Source organism: Gymnoscopelus braueri, assembly GCF_963280865.1.
Source record: "Gymnoscopelus braueri genome assembly, chromosome: 13".
NCBI classification, from domain to species: Eukaryota; Metazoa; Chordata; class Actinopteri; order Myctophiformes; family Myctophidae; genus Gymnoscopelus; species Gymnoscopelus braueri.
In genome coordinates this window covers 15642384-15665934 of record NC_137615.1, presented here as the reverse complement: position 1 = coordinate 15665934, position 23551 = coordinate 15642384, and the positions used below count along the sequence as shown (strand labels likewise).

Here is a 23551-nt window from a genome sequence, read left to right as displayed (position 1 = left end):
TATACTATCTAAAATGACACAGATCTGCTTTCCCGGTTTTAATGGGATAAAGGAACACAAGGCATCATAGATGCTTTTTCATCACTGCCCAGACAATAAAACTTAAAGGCCTATACTTTATCTCAATGCCTCACTATTACATCTTCACAAACACTATAAACACACCACCAGCCATTATTGTACACGTGAAGCACCTTCTCTCAACGTGCTTTGTTTGTTCTTCCTCTGTGGGCCCACTAGAATAGATCAATAGAATGCTGTTGCAATTATTACCATCAGCGACCATTTGGAATGATTGGATTTGCTCCAACGGCTGAAAAATAGACTTAGTCTACATCATGTAGGACTTTTTGCACCACTGTAATTCTATAATTGGATAAATTGCAGGCTAAGAGAGCCATTTTCCTGGACGAGAATAGAAAAACATAACAAATATGTCAATAGCAGTTTAGTTTGTTCTTGACTCAAAAAAATCATTACTGCATGAAATACCCCTGGCAGCTGGGTAGTCCTAGAGGCAGTAATAGCATATTCTTGACACCCAAGGAGTTACTGTCCCAATGATGTCTGACTCAATCATTTCAAATGCCAAGCAACACAGAGTTGAACAAGAGTCTAAACACCTCTAGAAGCTGTGTCACGCACCCACCCATGCAACCAAAGTGGTTTGATCGGTCTGATATTGCCATCTATAGAGTTCCATGAACTCACAGTAGGGTTAAAACAACAACAACAAATAGGGGGGACATTTTTAAATGTAATAATGGCAGAATCGGGGGTTGGGGGGGGGGGGGGGGGGGGTTGCACAAGAGGTGCTAGAGCAAAAAGAATAAAAAAGAAGAAGAAAGAAATGAATAACTATTTATTAAAATATTCACCACCAGTTATTATCTAGCTGTGTGCGGCAGCCCTCGCCACTGTGCTCTGGCAAAGCTGCCTGTGTGTATCAAAAACAATGGAGGCAGCAGGTAGCCATCCGCTGTGTGTGGGAACCTACATGGGAGGGCTCTACTTACGCCATCTCACCCCTGCCCTGCATGTCAGCGCTGCAACAAAGCCAAGAGGGAGAGAGGGGCCTTGCAGGAGAAGTTATGCATATGCAAATATCAAAATCGATAAAATACATCTATGATAGTCTTGATCCAAGGCTAGTACGATGATGTAAATGTATAGGCCTATGTTAAATGTAGCAAAAGCCTGAACATTTTCAGAAATCTCAGCAATACGTTTGATTAAATCCAATGGACTCAACCATCAACAATTTATTTTTTCCGAAAATAAATGTTACACAGCCTGCTCTGCTACACTGAAGTCCACTGGTTGAGGAGAGGGTCTATGCTCAAGCATATTTCAGTCGGCTATGTCTGGAATTGGAAATTGGAATATTCATGAACAATAAAGTTGTTCAAGACAGAGCTTGAATGGGACTGGTATACTCACCAGTACAGTTACTGTATGCTGATTTTTTGCCCACCTGAGCACCATTATTAGCCTGCTTATAATTATGTACCACCACTTACTGCTGAATCTACTTGGTACTGTACTGCACTGTACGTATGCATGAGGGGAAACCATGTGCACTTCATTTGCACAGGAAATCCTGAAAAACTGTGAGTTTCAAAGTTGGATACAGTGATTAACTGCCACATATGAGACCAAAAACCACCACTGGCACTGGTACTACTTCTTTTGGGTGAACTAAATGAACAACTCACTTCCTGAAAAGATCTGTTATTTGTCAGTCAGTTGGGTTCCGGGTCAGTTGCACAATTTTGATTGGCCTAAAAGACAATTCAATACTCTTTCCTCGTTGGCCTGAAATACTAGCCGTTAGCCTGTAATTGCCAATGGCCAAATTGAGCTAATTGAGGGCTAATTGACAGCTAATTGGGCTCTCCTGTGTATCCCTGTGAACAAACAACATATTATTTCATTCAGTGAACGAGATCTGATCGTCAGTCCCTGGCTGCATAAGATCCCAGAGGGAAATTCCTTTGTCACAGCAGCAACACACATACAGTACAACACACGCCATGAGTAAAGTATAGAAACAAGTAACAATAAAACAAAATATGAGTGAGTGATATAATGTACGACAAATAATGGCAAACAATGAGTGGCAGAACAAAATATATAAGTGTCAATTATAACATTAAAATGTGAGTAGAGTATGCATAGTAACAAATAAGACTTGCAGAATTTGCAGATTTGTGCAATTTGTGAAAAAGAACACAGGGGGATTTTTTGTACTAGAGGTTCTACGCGTACTACTCGGCCCTCACACCTACGTCGCACCGCCAATCCGACTGATATGCCCATATCTGGAGATCTCTGTATCTGTCAATCCTTGTCTCCTTCATGCTCATACAGTATATGCAGATCTCTGTATCTGGCAGTCCTTGTATGCCCATATATGGAGATCTCTGTATCTGTCAGTCCTTGTCCCTAGTATGCCCATATATGGAGATCCCTGATGTCATTAATATATGGAGCTGAGTGTTTTGTTTGCGCCTGCTGCCATGACGACACATTGAGGTTAGACAACACACTCATATCATAGCTGAGTCATGGTGGCATGAGCGTGACATTTCCTATTTATTTTTAGTTTTATTTCCGTTTGTCAAGGAAAACATAAATGTGTGACCCTCTCCCCTTGTACACTTGGTTTCGTGAGAACCATGGGGCGTGAACCAGCGTCAGCTGTCAGAAATCAGTCAGTGGAGTGGAGTGGAGTGTAGGTTGGTGCCGTGCAGCACTGCAGGGGTTGTGAAGGATAGAGAAGGAAACAATTCCCCAAAAATGGGGAAAGTAAAAGCACTTAGCGCTTAGAAAATAACATTCAAAGTTTTTTGAATTTTACCTTTGAACTTCAAGCCACCATGTGCTTTCATTCTTGTTGTGCAAAGTGATCATCTCTCTCTCTCTCATTATGAATCTGATTGCTTACCTTATGATCTGGGCCATACTTTACCTGATTACATTCTTTCTAGTAGCTGGGTGAAACAGTTAACCTTTTAGTGTATTACTTAATATATTTTAAATGGAAATTAAAGCTGTTTCTCAACTCAGTTCATGTTTTTCCTTTAATTTGTCAACTGTCTGTAGGTTCAAATTAATGTTATCAAGCATCACATCACGCCCTATAGTCTCTAATTTATTCCACAATCTTCGAATGCTACAGAGTCTGTAGCATGTACAGAGTCTGTAGACTAATTTCGCCTTGTAAAAGTTGAGAACAGGAAGCAGTTGTTATCTGTTCTTCACGAAAATGTATTTAAAAATATCGTTAAAATATATTCTTTTCTAGCTAGCGAGGCGTAAATTAATCTGGTTTCCAGTAGGACTTGTTAAAGTGACTACAAAAATGAAGAAGTGTGTGTGTGTGTGTGTGTGTGTGTGTGTGTGTGTGTGTGTGTGTGTGTGTGTGTGTGTGTGTGTGTGTGTGTGTGTGTGTGTGTGTGTGTGTGTGTGTGTGAGGGCGCCGGATTTGTGTCATGGCCTGGTCTACAAATGTAGATAAAAATCTGTCAACATTTGTTCATTTGCGCAAATTCATTATGTGGATATGTAGCCCTGATACGTGACATGCCTTGGATCCATGGCTAGGGCAAATGTACAATAGCAAATACCCCGACAACTAAAGGGGACACAATTATTGTTATTGTAAAACACATATTCTATTTATTTATTATGCTGTTTGTTTAAAGGTGCCGTTTAAATACAATCTTTCAGTTGTTTAGTCTCTTAAGGGAACAATATTTGTATGTTGTAGTTCATTAAAGACAAAATGCATAATGCTAGCTGTTAAAGGAATGGTGCATGTACTTTCTGTTGTGCAAACATTTGTTTGCTGTGAAGTTTGGTGAACATGTAATGTATACGTATACATATTTTTTCATTCATTACACTTTGGACTTGAAGCCAGCACCATTGTGTCTGCTTCATTTCTTTCTAGCTCCCCTTAGAGGGGCATAACACCTATTCATTACCCCAGCAATCTCCTGCAAGCCATCCAATGAAACATTTCCTAAATAGACAAATCCCCTTGATCACACCATGAGGATATAGCATTGCAAGGACCTGAGCATTTTAAAGTGGCAATATCCCAGGGATTGCGGCATTGATATTACACCTTAATGCAATCTCAGGAGCCACTGAGCAGTCCAGTTTGATTGGATAATGCCGACACATTGAGCTCTGAGGCATAAATCTTCATTCATATGTATATATCACTCAAAATAGAGCGGGTGGGGTTGAGGGGGGGTGCGGTGGATTTGAGTCGCAAATCCCAAAAAAGCAATAACCATGAAGGAACAGTCCAATACAACACATATTTCCACATTCTGCTGAACAGTAACTGCTTTGGCTTGGAAGAAACCCAGCGGTAGTAAAATAACTAGAAGATGGAACACAAGGCACTTCAAACACTTGTAAATGAACCAATCATCCCTAGTAGTTATGGAAACAGTCAATCAAGAGATAAATCCTCCGCTCGTTTGACGACACTTGAGCACATGATGAGGAAGAAGTAATATACAATATATAACCGTGCTGCACGGAGATGGGCAAAAAATAATAGACACCAGCCACTGCAGACGAGTGTGAGTCATGTTGTGTCTGGGCAGCTCATACATTTCTTATTCTATTAGTGAGGCGTTTGGTATGACAGAAACAGTCACTGGAACAGGGGTTCATTGGAAAGTCCAATAGGGCTACTCTGTTATTCAAGGCAAGCCAAAGGTGCATGCGACACTATCCTTGAGCCGGTGCCAGCCGCCGGGCCCGAATGACATGGGACCACTTACAGGGGTCAAGGTTGGAGTGCCATTAGCTCCTATGGGAGTGGTGCGGATTTGCAATTCAATAGGCTTCAGTGCAATGTGCAACATTGCAGTATGTATGTTTGAAGACATGCCGACCTTCAGACTTGTCACATATGTGCCTTCCTTTCAATCCCCCACTTTTAGTTTTTCCCGAGCTCAGAGTAAGCTGCAACTTACTTGACTTCAAAGACCCCTTTGATATGTTGTTTCCGTAACATCAGTAGCTGATCAGTGTGCCCAGGAGATTCTTTCTGAAGCAAGACCCCAGACAGCATTGGGTGTGTGATCTATCAGCCACATTTCATTAAGATTAGATCTCCCTCTATAGGTAGAATAATGCACGAATGAGCTCTTCCAAGATGTTTTTTTTTAAACAGATATACAACAACAGTATACAAGTCTCAGCCAGCATGATGAATGAAAAGACAGTCATGTGGCTGTGCGTGGCAGTGTTGGGGTGCCACCTAATGGTTCAAGTTCCTTGTTTGTGCAAGGGGGTGCTGACTGCTGATAGAGAAAGGCTACATTTTCAGTGTGTTTCTAGTGAGTTCAATTAGAAGCAGACTCAAGGCTGTAATTTGACTTGAGCACACACGTTTTCATCACAAAATATTGAACGGGTGGAAAAGTGGATAAAGATTAATTTGGGTGCAGCTCAGGATAACAATAGTATTGAGAGGCTTCTTTCATATTTTATAATGGAGTGTGCCACATTAAAAGGGGTGGCGTTGTATTTTATGATGATTTTATAACCTGCTAAGCGGATACTATGGAGTCAGGCCAGCAGTGCTAAATGACATCATCCAGGAGGCTGACAGGCTTTATAAAATGTTTGAATTCATTTGAGTGATCTCTTGACCCAATGTTCATATTTTATATTATACTCTCTCCATTTTTATTATACTATTTATTTACAATACAATTATGCAAAGTACAATAGCATTAACCTGGCATGACACAGACATTCCTCAACAGCAGTGAAATATCAAAGCCCCAGCTGAGATTTAGTGGTACTTTTTAATCTATTAAGTACAGTGAGCCGTAATATACTGCAGTGTTAGACACACTCAGTGTGATATAGAAAATTGTCAAAAGAATAGTAATTAAAGACCACTTCTTTTCTAGAATTGTAAAGACATAACAGAATAATTCTCATGCTGTCATAAAATTGGCCAACAAAGCACATTAGGGAAATTGAAATGATTGTAGTTAGGCCATAAATATAAATTATATACATTATACATGATGTACAAATATATCATAGTATAATTAGCGTTATTAGTAACTAAATATATTACCTTTTTTTCATTATATTTTTACTGTTAATGTAAATACGACTTCATCATTGTCACAGTCCAGTGGTGTAAAGTAACTAAGTACATTTACTCAAGTACTGTACTTAAGTACAATTTTGAGGTAGTTTTACTTTACTGGAGTATTTCCAATTTTCAGTACTTTTACTTCTACTCCACTACATCTCAGAGACGAATATTGTACTTTTGAGTAACTTTAGTTACAAGTTACTTTGTCGATTTTGATTATTACTACAAAACATACAGCACTTTAACCACTTCAGAACCATATATTTCACCATTTGAAAATAGTCGATCTATGACAAGCTCACAATGCCACATTCTGAGCTTGTAGATCTGCTATTTTCAAAACTTGTGAAACGGGACATTCTGCATAATGAGTACTTTCTACAGTAACTTTTGGTATAAGTACATTTTGATGCCAATACTTTTGTACTTTTACTCAAGTAAATTTTGAATACCGGACTTTTACTTGTAACAGAGTATTTCTACATTGCAGTATTAATAAATGTACTTAAGTAAAACATGTGAGTAGTCCAGAGTAGCCTACTTCGTCCACTACTGTCACAGCAGTCGTCATTCACAGATGGCATGGGAGCTTCACCTCAGTGACCCTGGTCGTCCACAAGGTGTCAGACACAAACAGCACATGTCTTCAGGTTCATGTTGAAGGCCTCTGGCAGTTGACTGCTCAATTCGCCCCTCAATTCGTATGCGAGAGCTGGCGAAAACTTCTGGGAACTCAGATTAACTGCTCAACTACAGTCAAATTTCTACTTTAAGGTTAAACCACCAAAACGGGACGTAGCCTGCTATTCATCAAAAATGTGGAATGCCCTACAAAAAGGAGTAAAGGAGTGTAAAACCCGACTCACTTTCAAAACTGCCCTAAAGATACACCTTCAGGAGGCTGCAATTCGAAAATGGCCCCTGTCTAAGTCTTAACCTACCCCCTACCCCCCCCCCCCTATTTCTTTTTCTTCTCTTGTAATTTTTTTTTCACTCTTCATACCAGTAACCTGTAAGCTGATTGTATGACATTCTGTATAGTAGTGTGTATATCTGTCTGTCTCTTATATGTCATCATGATTTGTGTGCATGGGGATCTCATCTTAAACAAGCTCAGTGCTTAATGAGTCTTCCAGTTTAGTAGACCTTGTATTGTGAATTTGTACTTCCATGTACTGTTGTTCTCATGTCTTACTAAATAAAGTACATCAATCAATCAATCAATCAATCAAAACCCTGCTAATAACTGTTCGCTCACTATCGCTCTTAAGATTTTGATTTGACCCGGAGTCAAGAAAGATTTTTTGGGCGACAGCTGAGGTAAAATATTAAATAATAATAACTAAGGTAACTATGGCTTGCTTGCTTGTCCCAGTATGAGAGGTACAGTAGGCCAACTTTAGAGCTGCAGCGATTTCAATTATGCAAATTGTTCGTCTCTGTAAAGTGGGGGCAGCAAAGATAATTTAAACTCCACCTCTGGACCAAAAACGGCTGTAAGGACAATTTCCTTAAGTTTGCACACATAAACATGGATATACTTTAAACTCCGTTTACCAGATAATCAGATCTCGGTGCTATGGGCCCTGGTGGTGGTGTTGTTCTGCATTAAAGTGGCCCGTCATGCAATCAGGAGACAGGTTGATGTGATGTGATCATGTCGTCATTGGTGTGATGTCTCGGGATTCGTGCGCCAAACGTCGTCCAGTCCGCTCTGGTCCAGTCAAAGAAGCCGCGGTCAGCGTTGCCATGTCCGCTTATTATAAGCTACTCTGGGCTTGTTTTTCTGTAAAGTTGCGTGTAAATATTGGTAGTTGCTGATTGGTTTCTAAAGTTGCTTATTTAGGCTTGCTTCCAAATGTTTTAATCATTATTTAAACCTGTGGTTCTCAAATATTTTCATGAAAATGTTTTGTGCCAGGGACAAGGGAGCATTTGTGTTGTTTAATGTTTGGGGTGAGGGGGGGGGGGTCATTTTATTGCAAGAGGTTTTTTTTACAAGTTTTTTAGTACAAGAAAACAGCCGATCTACAAGCTCACAACACGTCGCATTGCGACGCGTTGTGCGTTGCCTATTTTCAAATAGCCAATGCAATGGGATGCATTTAGGTTTAAAGTGCTCATTTGGCCTAAGTTGCTTCTTTTGGGCTTGTTTTCCTAGACCTGGTGCTTGTTTCTCTCACAAACTCTGGCAACACTGACTGTAGGTCTCGCACTGTGCGCTCATGGGCAGATCACTGATCAGTCATACGGCAGGAGAGTTTTGACAACAAATCACATCGAAACATGGAAACAGAGTTAACAGACTACCAGGATACTAATAGTATGCCTTGTTTGAGGGGTACAATCAAGCGAAAGGAAGTTCTTCCTCTCTAATGTTCCGTGCTGCTCAAAACAGTCAAAGTCGCGGATTTTTGCTTGCTTTGCGCAGAACCTGGAAATATTTGAAGAAATTAAAGGGTATCGAGACGAAGACGCTCTCCGACGACTCCTAGAGGTGGGGTTGGTAACCGGAAGACTCGCCCCAAAACACGCTCGCCCCCCTTTTTTTCACGGACCACTCGCCCCCAGCGGTTCTTGTATTCTTCTATTTGTTTAACTGAGGATAATGTTAGAAAGAAGTTTAGGTTAAGGCATAGTTTACTGCGGTTACGTTTAGGAATACCAGGTGGCGACCGTTCCGAGGTCGCCGGATTTGCCCCGGGGTGACTGTGTTTTGGGGCGAGCGTTTTGGTATTCGGGGTCTGGTGTGTGAGTGAGCTTTAAAGTCGTCTGTTCGAGCGACTTTTCCAGCAGCTATGGCCATCGCCAGGCTCGACTACATCGCTCCGTGGTGGACGTACTGGCTGCACAACTTCCCTCACTTCAACCTCACTTTCCAGCCGGTTGGCAACACTTTCAGACCAGAAGATGCAAGCTATCAGCAGGTTGGTGATAATAACTTGGCTACTACGGTGCGTAAAGCGTGCGTACAATGTACAGTAGTTTGGGTGCGTAAAGCGTGCATTACTTTAACTCAACTTCAGCATTCCAGAGTGATACATAGTTATTGTATACATAATTTGTTAGGATCCCCATCAGCTGTGCCCTAAAGCAGTGGTTCTCAAACGTTTTTATGTCAAGGACCCCCAAATTGATAAATATTTGGCTGCGGACCCCCATCTGAAAATATGTTGTGCCAGTTACCCCCAGAAGCAAAGATGTGTGTAAAAATGTTTCACTAATGTTCAAGATGTTTGAAAAATAGCATATCTACAAGCTCACTTATAGCCAAATAGCCAAAGTATAAAAGGTTAAAGTGGTTAAAATGATTGTGGTCTTCCTGCCTGGGGTCCACATAAAAACAATACATACATTTAAAAACATACACTTGAAAAACATAAAGAAAAAGTACATTAAACTTTTTAGTCCATACAAAATCATTTTATGAACAAATATAAGACTATTTAAAAAGAATTAGAATCAATCTAGTACATCCTACAACAAATATTTTCCCTGTTGTTTCTTTATTAGCTTTTTGAAAGTGATTTCTGTGTCAGCTTGGTCATTAACAGTGGCAAAGAATTCCATGTTTCCATTTCTCTGTATTCTACTGTGGCTTCAAATGATTTGTGTTTGCCTTGGGAAGTGAAAACCGGCCTTGTGTTGCCTGTCTGGTGGCATATGTAAATGAGTCTAAATTGTGTTTCAGCTGAGTGTGCCAAAATGATGGGCTTTTGGATTGTAAAACCTTCCATGTTGAAAGTAGCAGTGCAGCATAGTCTACATAGTAGACCTGGTTCTCCAAGTCTGGTACCTGTCAACTCAAAGACTGACAGTGACGTGTCAGAAAGCAAATGTACCCTGTGACGCGTGACCTGTATGAACCTGAAAACGTTCATTTGAAAACATGGCATGGGTATACATTGACAAACTAAATCTAGTCACAGAAACGTTTCTGTGGTTCTCACAAGCCTCTTATCTTGCTCATCAATGTCTGTTTTTCTTAATTTTTTAAATTTAGTTTATTTAAAATTGAGTTTATGGTTTATCTTTCAACCTCGACAGTTAGAAGTAACTATTTTACAAAATACATTTCCTTTTGGATGTGAGTGCTTTTTGTGTACAGTAGTAGGCCTAACCAGACTACAGACTCAACTTTAGAATGATTACACATCCCATTATTGGATACAAAGTTTTGAATGTTTATGAAGGTTTGTGCCAAGACTCTATTATTGATTTGATGAAGCAGATGGTGGTCATTTGTCTCTCAATCCAGATCCGGATGCTGTGGCTTCCAAAAAATAAACGATCCCATTTATCCTCAAGTAAAACACTTGTGTTGTACATGGCTTGTGGCCATGTCGATGGGATAAATTGTCCCTGAGGAGGATTGGATGAACAAGATGTGGGCTATCAAGAAACTGAAATATTAAGGCAAGCTATGGTTGGCCACCACTGCCTCACTGAATGCCTTATGTGTAAAGGACTTTGATATTTTGGCTTTATGGATCTGTTATGTATCAAACATGTTAATTAGAGTTGTTCTAATACCAGTATCAGAAAAGCTGCCGATACGGATACTGCCTACAATTCTAGCATCGGTATCGGCGAGTATGTCACTCTATGCCATTCCGATACGGTACCATGTAATTTATCACATGATTATATGTCATTTACAGTCAACAATTATTTTGTATTTTGAATGCTTCAGTTCATTTGGAACTACTGTTTTATACTCTTACTGTACTATTTACATTATTATTTTACTAATTTGTAGCTGCACTTTAACAATTATTAATGGAAAGTTTCTTTATTCCTAGATCAGTGGTTCTCAAACTTTTTCATTTCAAGGACCCCCGATCCCCCATAACTCTTACGGGTCCACTTGGTTCCATTTGTACACTCGGAGTTACAGACCTGTAAGGGTCCATTTGGAACCCCCTCAAGGAACCTAGAGAGTCCCTGGACCCCACTTTGAGAGCCACCTCGGGATTTTAACCTGCGAATCGCTGCCAGGCTACAGTACATTAGAGATATATGGTATGCACCTTAACCGCTAGGCCATCGGCGCCCCCATATCGTATATTTCTAACGTAAAATGTTGTACTTTACCCAAAACATCACAATATAAAAAGTTCACATGACATCAGATTGCCGTAATGTGAGAGGGGTAACTAATTGGATTAAAAAAAAGAAAATCACAAATTAATGTCATGTGCCAGACTAAGAAAGCAGCGTGCTACTTATCTGATCTTTCTCACATAAAGTGAGATCAAGGGAGCCGTTCTGTTACAGAAAACTGCATTTTACTTCATTTATTATTCTGTGAAAATATTGTTCACAGAATTGCAAATTGAGTCTCACTGGATACTGGAAATGCATCTTTTGTACCTATTCATCAAAAGCCTTTTATTAATATGAAAGGCTCCATTTTCTAACACAACAAAAAAACTTGAATCAGCTAATTTCAGTGGTTCTCCACGTGGGGTCTGGATAACCCCAGGGGTCCTTGAAGGCATTCCAGGGGGTCCCCCAGAAAAAAAAATTGATAGTTAATCTCCACTATTATTACTATTGGCTCCAAGCCATTGTGAATGTACATAATATAGGCCCATTGCAGTGGCCCTAACACCGTTGTAGACGGAGCATAAATTAGGCATTAGTCTCTCCAGATCAGATTTTGTGTTCTCGGCTCCAAACTCTCCCTCCATGCATCAACGACACATACATGTGGGTCACTGAATCCCAGCAGTGTCACCGTAGTTCAGTTGAGAGCCAGTTCAAGAGGAGCGCGCTCTGCCATGTAGACTCAAGCCTAAATGATACTGAAGCGTAGCCTACGTATGTTCCCTCAGCCCTATGTTCCCTCAACCCCAACTCTAGGGATATGGGAACATAGGGCTGACCCCAAATATTCTATGACTGTTTCGCTCGCCGGAAATAACACAAACTTGGTTATTATCACTGAGCGATGCAGTTGTGCAATGAAGTATAACGCTTCCCTGAGCCTTTTCACTACTGTCTAGGCCTGACACAGCCTGGCAAGCCCGAAAATAACCCTTGTTCTTTTTGTTTCTGTGATGTGATGTTGTCTGCTGAGGAATCAATGCACCGTGAAGGTACAGAAGGACTTGCAATAGCATACCGTCTCTCCTGCAAAATTAAATCAGCGAAGCCTTCACACTTTAGGCCTAGTTTCAAACAGCCTTTATGAAAACATCTTCAGGGAAAAGAAAAATCAATGTATTTCCGGTCAGTGAGCTGTGATACTATATGCTCATTCTCTCTCTTTCGCTCTCTCACTTCCTTCACTTCTTTCTTCTATCCTCTCGGTTGCTTTGTTGTGGCATGGCAGTCAGTGGAAATTTGACTGCCTGCATGTCTAATTAAAAAACAATGGAGTGGAAAATTGGGGGAGGAGTGGGCGTTAATGGGTGCAGTGGGCTTGTAGTCTAGACTGGACTGAGCTGAGCTGTAGTGACAGTCAAATGAGGGCCGAGCCGAGGACACGGTAGGCTCTTTAGCCACTTACTGTAAGCCCCATGTACTAATTAAAGGTAGGGTGAGTGATACTTTTTTGTTAAAATAAGTGTTAATTAGCTATATATTCTGTTAGTACTCATTGCTATCAAGTGTTTGAAGAAAAAGCATTTTCAGATCGGTATACCAATTCTATCCAATCAGGAGAGATAATTTACACAGGATACAGATTAAACAAGTGAAATTGGAAGTGATGACACAAAGAAATGAGCAGACAAAATTGGAACTGGAACACTGAAAATTGACCCTGGTACTTTCTCCTGATTGGCTGAAGATTGGCCACCCACCTGAACATGTATTTTCTGTTTATTAAAAATCTGGAAAGATGCAGAGACCCCTGCTACTAAACAAACACTCTATAGAAATGATTACTGTCACAATAAAGTTAAAACTTTAACCTTTTATTTTATTTTGTTTTAACCAAAAAATATCGTACCCTACAATTTATTTTGTAATTAAATGTTTATTTAAAAAAAAAACTTACTTATATACAGTATATACAGTAAGTACAGTTCAATACAAGGTCTGTTAAGAGGATTTTAAAGCCAAGAAAGCACTATGGCTTGTTTCCATTGGGGTCCTTTGTACTCAATTCATCAAAACTTTGAATGACAGACTGACAATGACAAATATACAATACTATGCAAAAACATCATATAAACAGGTAGATATCGAAAATAGAAATATGTACAGTAAGCAGCAAGGATTGCAAGGAGAGTAAGGACATGTTGTTATGACTGTTGGGAGCCTATCACCAGTTTAGGCAAATGTATTTCTTTCAGTTGAAATTACTATTTCCATCACATAGTTATTAAGGTATCTTCCATCAACACTGCCCATTGCGAAATGGGGACTTTGGACCATAAAATACAAATGTGAAGTCAGTGGAACGGATTGCCTGGAATTTACCATCGATAGATGGAGATGACTATATACAGTGCTTTATAACACGAGACCAGCATCTCATGATATATACTCATCTAGTATGCTCCTTTGGCCTTTTCCCTCAAAGACGGCTATAGGGCTGGGCAAATCAGTATGAAGATTATTCCCAACTTTTGCCTTGATTACGATTAATGTAATGAATGATAGTTAAAATAGCTGATCTAGAAGCTCACAATGCATTACGACACGTTGTGAGCTTGTAGATCGGATATTTTTGCTATTTTTGTACGCCACCAATGTCCCACAAAGTATAGAACAGGGTTAAGGGGTAAATCAGACTGATTTAGTCGATTATAAAAAATCTATTCGATTTTTTTCGTGTTGATTCCTTGATATATAAGAAATTAAGAAACAAATATCCCCCAAAATATGCTTCCTCTATTATTCAGCTAACCTACGTGAGTAAGACCGTTATTGGTTCTAAAATAATGTCTGTTTCGATATATTTTCAGTTAATTGACCAGCCCTACTAGTACTAGTCAGTATTTTATTTTCATAACACGAGACCAGCATCTCATGATACATACGCGATATGCTTCTTTGACCTTTTTCCCTCAATGACGGCCATAAATCATGTTGTAACAAAGCTGTCACAGGAAGGTCACTCCAGCATTATACAGTACAGTACCATTAACTTGTACTGTACCATTAAACTTAACCATTAATTTAGCACGTGGTGGTTGCCCTCCCATGGCAATCACAGCTCCACATTTAACCGTATCAAATGTCTCCATTCGCAAAGCAACTCGTGTGATGTTAATTCCTGACTGCAAAAGCAAGTGCTGCTGTGTGCAGCTTACTGCTCCCAACGGCCTATCCTCTCTATTGCTTGTGTGCGTTCACAGTGCTTGATTGCCTTACAAAATAAAAAGCTGCTGGTTAAAGACCAAACATTTCATTCAAGCACATTGTCCATTCAGGTGAATTGCAGGACATTTTAAGATAGGGATATGGTTTGTTTTCTTGAGGGTAAATCCCCACATAACTGAAATCAAAACTCAGGCCGTTACTTAATTGGTTTGTGTTCACATTTTAAAATGTCAGCTGGTCCATTTCTATTTTTAAACTTTCCAAGTTAAATTCTCTGTCCTGGTCTTATAGTGTACCATCCAAACTACTGGTCCACTCTCAGGTCCTCTTACCAATCATTTGTCTGCTTCTGCAGGCCCTGACCGCTTTAAGAATCACAAGACTGTATGGAAGACAATTAGTCACATGACACCCCCCTGCTACAGCCACACATTTCTCTTTTTCCCCCTCTTAACCCCAGTCTGTACTGTTACCATGGAAATGAGCAGGGAAACAAGAGACCTGGTCTAGGACCACCTAATCTGCTCAAACCCCTCTCTCTCTCTCTCTCTCTCTCTCTCTCTCTCTCTCTCTCTCTCTCTCTCTCTCTCTCTTCTCTTCTCTCTCTCAGTCTTATCTGTCTACTAGCAATTGTCTTGTCCAGGAATCATCTCAGCATCAGCCAGTGATACTGCTGATTGATGGAGCAAACGCCATCCCTTGACCTCTGTATCTATACTACAATCCGAGATAAGGCGCATGCGCGAGGAGTAATTGGTATTTGGTGGTACTTGGTATTTGGTGGTACTTGGTAATAGGTAAAAAATAAAAAACTGCGCACTGCATATGCGTGGACTAGCACTTTCTCCTTTCTCTGTGCCATTCGTCTTTCACTGGTGTCGTCTTTCACCGGTGTTGCCAGATTGTGCGTGAGTAACAAGCAACCAGCTTCATGAAAAAACACAGAGCTACACAGAGCTGCGCGCTGCGCACTGCGCATGCGTGGACGCACAGCAGCTGCGCACTGCGCATGCGTGGACACGCTTACAACACCTGGACATGGCAACCCAACCTGAGCCTATCAGCGTCGTCGCTCATCGTTCTGTGATTGACAGCAAAAGTTGGTGCTATACAAATAAAATTAATTAATTAATTCATTCATGTGACAGTTCTTTTCTGGGGCACAGAAAGCAGAACTAAACTGGCTTTTAAAGTGAAGTAAAACTAACTAAAATCGAGAAAGAAAAAATTGCGCAGGAGAATGGTCTGGCTGGGAGCACCCGTTTAGCAGCGTGGGCGGCGACATCGAAGCCTCCTGCTCACTCCGTCTTGCGCCCGCCGGAAAACGTGCTCCTTTCTCGACCTGACTGAATTTCCACACGTACTGTAACATATATCATGTTTGTTTCATTTCATTCATTTCCTTTTTTTCTATTATGTTGTTGTTTTGCTTTGTTGTGCTATTTATTCGTTGATTTTGGGAGGGGGGAGGGGGAGGGGTTGTATGCTGTTTTGTAAAAAGAAAAAAAGTGAGTATATGCAACGACATTTGCCATGTTTTCACATGCGCTTGAGGAACAGCACAATTAGCAGGCAGGAGACAAATCAGCCGGACACAGCGTTCGTTGTGACTGGTGATTTCAATCGGGCTCAAGAACACCCCCTCGCCCGTCTGCCGCTTGGCAAATCAAATCATTGCTCCATCCTCCTCCTCCCTGCCCATATGCTGGGATGCGTTCAAGGAAAACGTTGTCACCCACAAGGGGAAAAAAAATCACAGCACGTCCTGCGAAGTGACGTGCTTACATTTTTGACATTATTATTAATTTCATCATGCGTCTCGCTAGCCAATCACAGCGCGTCTGCGAAGTTTGAAGTTAATTTTATCATGTGTCTCGCTAGCCAATCACAGCACGTCCTGCAAATCTTAGCCTATGGGCGTGTTTTCCACAGCATGACGTCACAGCGAAAGACACATTTTCACGACGGAAAGAAAAACTTTCACCACGGATGGGTCCTAAACCCTCTTATAGGAGCGGTTGCACCGCTCAAAAAAGCTTAGCCAGAACATCTACATTCGGCCATTGCAGACTCACACAGACAGACTGACCCTGACCCTCTTCTGACAAACGCTGGATGGCTCAACGATTTTGTGAACGTTTGGTCACCATGTTCGTTCCTTCAACCTTCACTATAACAGTCTTTGGATGGATGTCCCTGAGGTAGAAATTGAGACCCTTATGAGTTAAAAAACGCATTTCCTCGACTTCCATAGCCTGTCTTTGAGTATCAAGTCCAGGGGCCTTTCTCATTCGTTTCTTCTGGGCATGAGTACTCCCCTGTGGAAAATAGATGACAGTTACTATCTCCCTTACGCCTGTATCCTCCGTCGTATCATACTGGACTTCAATAAGACTAGCAGTCGGCTGGTCTTGTGGCAGTAATGTCACAAACTCATCCCAGTCTTTTACTCGCCTCGGGTAGCCAGTTCTTCTCCAATCTGCGGAAAGGGCCTACTCTGTGTGGAGTTTGCATGTTCTACCCGTGTCTCCTAGGGTAGTTAATACCCTCACAAAAACATGTAGTAATCCTGGTCGCTATACCGCCTCCCCCATAACAGCCGGGGCGCTACGTCCTACCGGGGAAACTCCCCCCTGTCAGGTGACAAGAAGGTCAGTTGGCTCTCATGCATTGAAGGAAGCATGAGCTCGGCCCTGGCCTCCCTAGTGGGAGACTGGGTGTAGTGCTGGTGTAGGGCTGGTGTAGCGCCCAGGATCACTTAGGAAATTGGCACCGGGTGAAAAAAATATCACACCCTGTGTGAAGTGGGCGGTGTCTTGCTAGCTAATCACAATACTGAATGGAGTCAACCAATCATGTATAATAAATAAATACATTTATTGAAACACTCTTTATGAAAGTCATGAAAGTCATATTCCGATGGAAGTGATGGAAGAAACCATAACTTTAAAAAAAAAGAAATTATGTTTTTTTTTAAAGTTATGGTTTCTTATATAGGGCTATGCACATGTGTCATGTGACACTGGCCAATCACAGTCCTGAATAGACTGTGATTGGCCAATCACGGTGCAGGGTTAGGCGGGGTACATTTTTGGCCAATCACAGCGCAGGATTTGCTGTACAAATATCCAAACCTCACATATAGGGGCGGTTTCACCGCCCAAAAATGGGTTACAAAAATCGCGGGATAAAATCGCGGGAAAAAAACTAAAATCGAGAAAAAAAGAAAAATAAATAAATAATGAAAACTATAATAACCTTGGTGGAGACTGTTGTCATCAGTTGCTGTTGGTAGTCATGGCTGCCAGTTCCCACCTAGTGTCATGGGGGAGCTCTGACTGCTCCAGACCATACTGAATAACTGCTAGCTTGCATAACGTCTTCAGACTAGGATTTAAATCTAAGATATATAGCTCATCAGAGGGATTTTCTCCGTTGAATCCTCCAAAGGTGATGATATGATCTCCCACCATGCAGCAGCGTATGCTTGTAATAGATGAACCTGGGCCTTTCCCCTTTGCCTCAACCTTCTTCCAGGACAAGGTCTCTGGATTGAACTTCAACAGATAATTTTTCGAGTTTTGTACGGCAAATATGCACAGCTCTCCATTGTAGGCAAAAGAATAATACAACATATGTTTTTCTGGAGGCTGTGCAGAAGGTGTGTTCATCCAGCAGTTGGTCTCTATGTCAAATATTCTGATGCCTATGTCAAATCCGTTGCCCTCATCAAATACAAACATCTTTGTCCCGACGACGGTGGCAGAGTGCGATACCGCGTCAGATGCCCGAGTGCCTCTGGCATAAATTGAAGACCAGACCATTGTGGTGGTGTCCAGCTTGTACACTAAGTCTCTGGAGGGTTTGTAATCATATGTTGTCTCTGACCATACCTTTTGTATATAAGGTGCCCTTATATACCCTCCATAGATATACATGACCTTTCCGAGGACACAGGCTGAGTGATCACACCGCCGTGCTGGAGCGGTCCCTGATACCGTGGGTTTGAACCATCTGTGGGTGTCGACGTCAAGTGCATAAACCACGTCGTAAAAGTTATTTGTTTGCTCATCATTACCCCCCAGATGTAGGCGATACCCTCTATCAGCACAGCTGTGTGCCCGCAGCACAGTGGGGGAACCTCAGGCAAACGCTCTCCTCTTCCAGTTGTCACCGGAGGCAACTTCATCCAGCATAAAGACACTGTGTTGAAGATACACACACTAATCTGATCATGGGTGACGTACTCCTTTCCGAAACGGTTACATCCAAAGCAGTACACTTTGTTCCCCACTGCAATAGAAGCACCATGGTTGTTATGTAGTCCTCCGTTCAGATACACTGTGAAGCGCAACATCTCATAAAGCAGAAACAAACAGATGAATGTTAAAGTCCAGTTGTGTAAATGAGTTGAGTCCCACCGCGCATGCTAGCACTTATTTAACACCGCACAAACGACACGCACAATCTGGCCAATCCACAAAGCCGATAGGTTGGGTTGGCCAATCAGGGAAGTGGATGCCTGTTGACAGTGGACACGTATTTATGTAAAGATATACTGGGAAGACTCCCACTAGACGTTCGGCCCGCATAGCGGGCCGAACTTCTAGTATCTTTACATAGGAGTGTTGCTTGATTCTCACGCTGGTTGTTGAACTGCAGGGTGGTGGGGTTGGGTGTGGGGGGGGGGGGGGTCACTAACCCCTCATGACCACGCAGAACAGATACACAGTGTCACTTAAGCAGATAATAGGCCTGTTGTTTTGGCCACTGGCTAACATCTTGACTTCGCAATGGACAAATTCTACTGTAAAGATAAGATGTTAGCTTCTAGTGCAGGGTCTTCAACATGGGGTCCGGGACCCCTAGGGGGTCCTCAGAGCTACTATAGGGGGTCCACCAAATCTTTGTGTGATAGGATGTTTTTTTTTACATTAACCACTTGAACCCTACCATCCCTATTCTGAGGGAAACATTAGCCGAACATAGGAGATCTACAAACTCACATCGCGCTGCGAGGCGAGGCGGTGTGTGCTTGTAGATCGGCTATTTTCGGCAAAGAGGTTTTGAGGGAAAAGGGAGCAAATCGAGGTCTAAGTATTGAAGGTTTAAGTGGTTAAATGTCTGAAATGAACAAAAAACATTAATTTACACAACACTGATGATAGTCAATGAAGCTATCTATGAAATCTATGATAAAGTTGAATCCGCAACACAATTTTATACAATATAGTGTGTGTGGGGGGTCCCTGCTTCATCTCTCTCTCAGCTAGGGGGTCCTTGGCCTGAAAAACGTTGAAGACCCCTGTTCTAGTGTAAAGACAAGGTGTTAACTTCTAATGTGAAGGCAAGATGGTAACTTTCAGTGTAAAGTCAAGATGTTCAACTTCCGGTGTAAAATCACCAGTTTCACCATGTACTGTGTATCACAATATACTGTACTGATATACTGTCTTATCATGTGTCTCCCATGTTGTCCCTTTCTCTCTCTGTCCCTGCTTCACCCAGTCACTGATCCTCCTAGCGTGCGTGGGGGCGTTGGGTTTGGCTCTGAGCCTCCTGCTGCTGGCTGGGTACCTGTGCTGTCTGTGCTGCTGCCGCAGGGATGCGGCCGACGAGACCAAGAGACCCCATGGCTGCTGTGTCACCTGGGTCGCTGTCATCACGGGCCTCATCATATGGTAGGTCTCTGTGCTCGTCTGTCTTGTAGCCCAGAAATGCAAGGGAGAGTCCCAACAGTGTCCTCCTCTCTTGTGCGTCTTTGTTTCAGACTAAAACTAGAAAATGTGTTCCTCGGAGCACAAGTCTCCGCCAGCAGACCTGTGCTATTTCAATAGCACGGGTCGTCTTGGTAGAACGGGTCGTCTTGGTAGAATGCGCGTGGTTTTTGGTGTTCTGCAGGGGCGACTGAATATGTAGTGTCTGCATCTAAAAAATGTTCTTCTTGAAGCAATGTGTCATATGGGAGTCCTCGTAATTGACTGGTTTGTTCAAATTCTTGTCTGTCTTCTTCATCTTCATTGTCTTGAACAGTTTCAGCAGTTGATTGGTGTGTTTGATCTATGTCAGTTTTCTCTAGTGCTACATAATGTATTTGATCAAGGTGGCCAATTGTTACAGTATTAAGACTTCGGCCTTGTTGTGGGATCAATTCAACTCTATAGTCCTCTTCTGTGTTACTGTTGTAGATGAGTATGCTTTCTTAGCTTTGGCCTTCTGCGCCTTTGCTTGACCAATGTTAGGTGTTCTCAGAGGGACACACACGCACGGACGGGTGATTTGTACTGGAAGGTACTGTTCCAATCAAGACTGATTGATCCTGTCTTACCTCACTTCAAAAACATAAAAGTGTGAGAGAAGTGACACACCTATTTATAGGATTTTATTTCGTCATGCGTCCCTCTAGCCCAGGGCTACTCAACTTAAGATGGCTAAGGGGCCACTCAGCAAAATACCAAAAGTCCAAGGGGCCGCCATAAAAATTACGGTCCTATTTTGGATTTTTTGATTTTGTAACACACAATAAAATGTACATTTTGACATCATATTCAGGGGTGCACATAACTTTCCGTTTTGTCAACGGGGGGGGGGGGGGGGGGTTTCAGCACGGTGCCCACCGGGACAGTTTTGTCAACGGGGGGGGGGGGGGGGGTGCTGCGCCGTTTTTTTTTTGTCACTCACGCAGTTTGGTGAACCCCCCAAGGTTGGTGCCCTGTGCTGCGCTGCTTTTATCCGCCAAATTTGGGACGTTCACGGCATATTTTTGCACCATTACGGTACGTTCATCATCGGTGACTGACGAGTGCCTCTAACAGCCGCTGCGTGCAGCGGGCTGCGAGTCGCAGCCTGTCTGTGTGTCAGGATGCGAGGCTCACACAATCACAGCATGCGTCCCCCTGCGCCTATGGCTGTACATGGGGCCGACACGTGCTTTAGCGTGAGTGTGTGAGTGTGGCTTCAGGAAGTAAATCTCCAGGCTTTTATTTTTTAGTTTTGCTAAAAAATTAAAGCTTGGAAATTCCGGTCCCAGCTGTTGGTACGCAAAAGCGCCTCGCGTCGTCTGATGTGGTGCTCATTATTTATTTTGGGTGCGCATGCGCACCTGCGCACCAGTTATGTGCACCCCTGATCATATTCTTTTCACTGTACCAGTTTATTTTGTGTGTATGTCCAGTGGCATCAGTTCAGCAAAAGCTAAGGTATGGCAAGGTTAGGGTTGCCAACTCCCAGAGATTGAAATAAGGGACACCTATCCTGGGCGGGAAAATGTGGGGGTCAAACCCCCCCAAAAACCCCAAATGCATAGAAAACTATGCATTATACCTGTAACAATTGACGCACCTGTATGTATGTCTGTCTGTTTGTTTTTGAAAAATGTTTTAGCAACCCATACATTTGAACGGAAATGTATATTTTTAAAATGTATATTTTTATTTAATTTTATTTATTAATTTATTTATTTTTTTTATTTTTTGGGGGGTTTGACCATCGGGCCGCCAAGACGCGGCGTGCGGGCCGCATGCGGCCCGCGGGCCGCGTGTTGAGTAGCGCTGCTCTAGCCAATCAAAGGCATTGGTGTCAACATATTGACACGTGTCACGTGGAGCTTGACCAATGTTAGCTTGGCTAGGAGGGAGGTGAACACACAGCGGGACGAAGCGAAAACATACTCTCCGCCTCCGGCGGAGACAATGAATAAAAAATATTGCAATTTAATTGCTGATTGATTATGTTAAATTGTTAATTTTCTACCAATTTAGCCGTTGTGCCAATGGCCAATTCCCCCCCATGCAGTCCCTGTCACTGCTGTCCGCTACTGGTTTGTCTTGGTGAGGGTATATGTAGACCTTAAGCACTTGCCTCCTCAGATTCACGTCCGCTTCTTTTTACCTGACAGTGATGAGTTTCACCAGGAGGACCACGGTATTCTACCCAGTTCACGATTATGTCATTTTACTTAACGATTAATTGTTGTTCAAATAATTGCGATTAACGATTTAATGTCTGTTTAATGTTTCTGTAGTTGAACGTTGGAACATTATAAATACAAATTACATTTCTGTTTGGCTTTTAGATTTCGTAAACAAAATGTGCACAGGGCAGATATGATAACTTACATAATGTAATAACTTTATACTTTATACTATAACTTTATACTATACTATACTTAAAACATGAATAGTGGACATAGCCGATCTACAAGCTCAAAACGCGTCACAATGTGACGCATTTGAATTTGTATAGATCTGCTATTTCCACTATTCTCAAAAATGGAAACCATGGAAACATGGAAACCACTATGACGATTATGCAAGTTGTGATCAAATAATTGTGATTAAGCGATTGTGACAGAGATCGTCCTTCCCACCACGCTTCACACACACACAATCATGTTGGTTGGAAGAACGCCCTACCAAGCGAATCAATCCCCAGGCTCCAGGTGGGAAAGAATTGTACCCCTGCCTGCACCACTTGGATGCCGTTGTTGGTGTACATGTCATGGTCTTGACCTGGTTACAGACTAAACGGTGATGTAGTCTGTGTTTGTGTACCGAAGGCTCAGAGGTTGGCCCACACTGTGAACATATTGACAGGAAATCCTTTCAGTCTCTCTCTGCATGCGCGTGTTGTGCTAACAGCTTGCAGGTTTGCCTCGCTGATCACAGCACCGAGCGCTGACTTTATGCTATCAAAACACATGGTCACTTGCTGGTCACGGCATGTTTCGCCGGTAGATTGATTATCCGGGGTCACTTTAACGAGGCACATAAAATTGTCAAAGGCAAAGGGCGATCAAAGCGAACTCGATTATATGTGCAATAATTTAGCTCCATCTGCTGTTTATTTAACGCAGGGTTCTTGTAATTGGATTGCCACATATACTCACCGTCAAATCTTTAGAATATAAATGATTTAAATAAGCATTTATTTATGGCAGACAGAAAAGTATAAGCATAATGATGATGCAGCCTGACCATCGTACTCTTGCTTAGTGAGAGAGCTAGTTGGGAGGCGTTCCTCTTGGGTTCTGTAGAACAGAAATGAAGGTAATTCAGTACAAATGATTCCTCCAAAGAGCTTGATTGAATCTTAATCTTGTGACTGTCATCTAAGTGCTGGGTCTTAATT

The 23551-nt window shown here is 42.0% G+C and overlaps 1 protein-coding gene across 1 annotated transcript in view; it reads left to right on the top strand.

The window, feature by feature from the left end:
- Positions 1–8409: 8409 nt before the first annotated feature.
- The window catches only part of ttyh2l (tweety homolog 2, like), a 52398-nt gene continuing 37256 nt past the window's right edge, over positions 8410–23551 (top strand). Inside the window, exons 1-2 of the mRNA XM_080448021.1 lie at positions 8410–9072; positions 19931–20103. Of these exons, the coding sequence (XP_080304147.1) occupies positions 8944–9072; positions 19931–20103 (302 nt within the window). The 5' untranslated portion in view covers positions 8410–8943. The remainder of the gene's footprint in view (positions 9073–19930; positions 20104–23551) is intronic.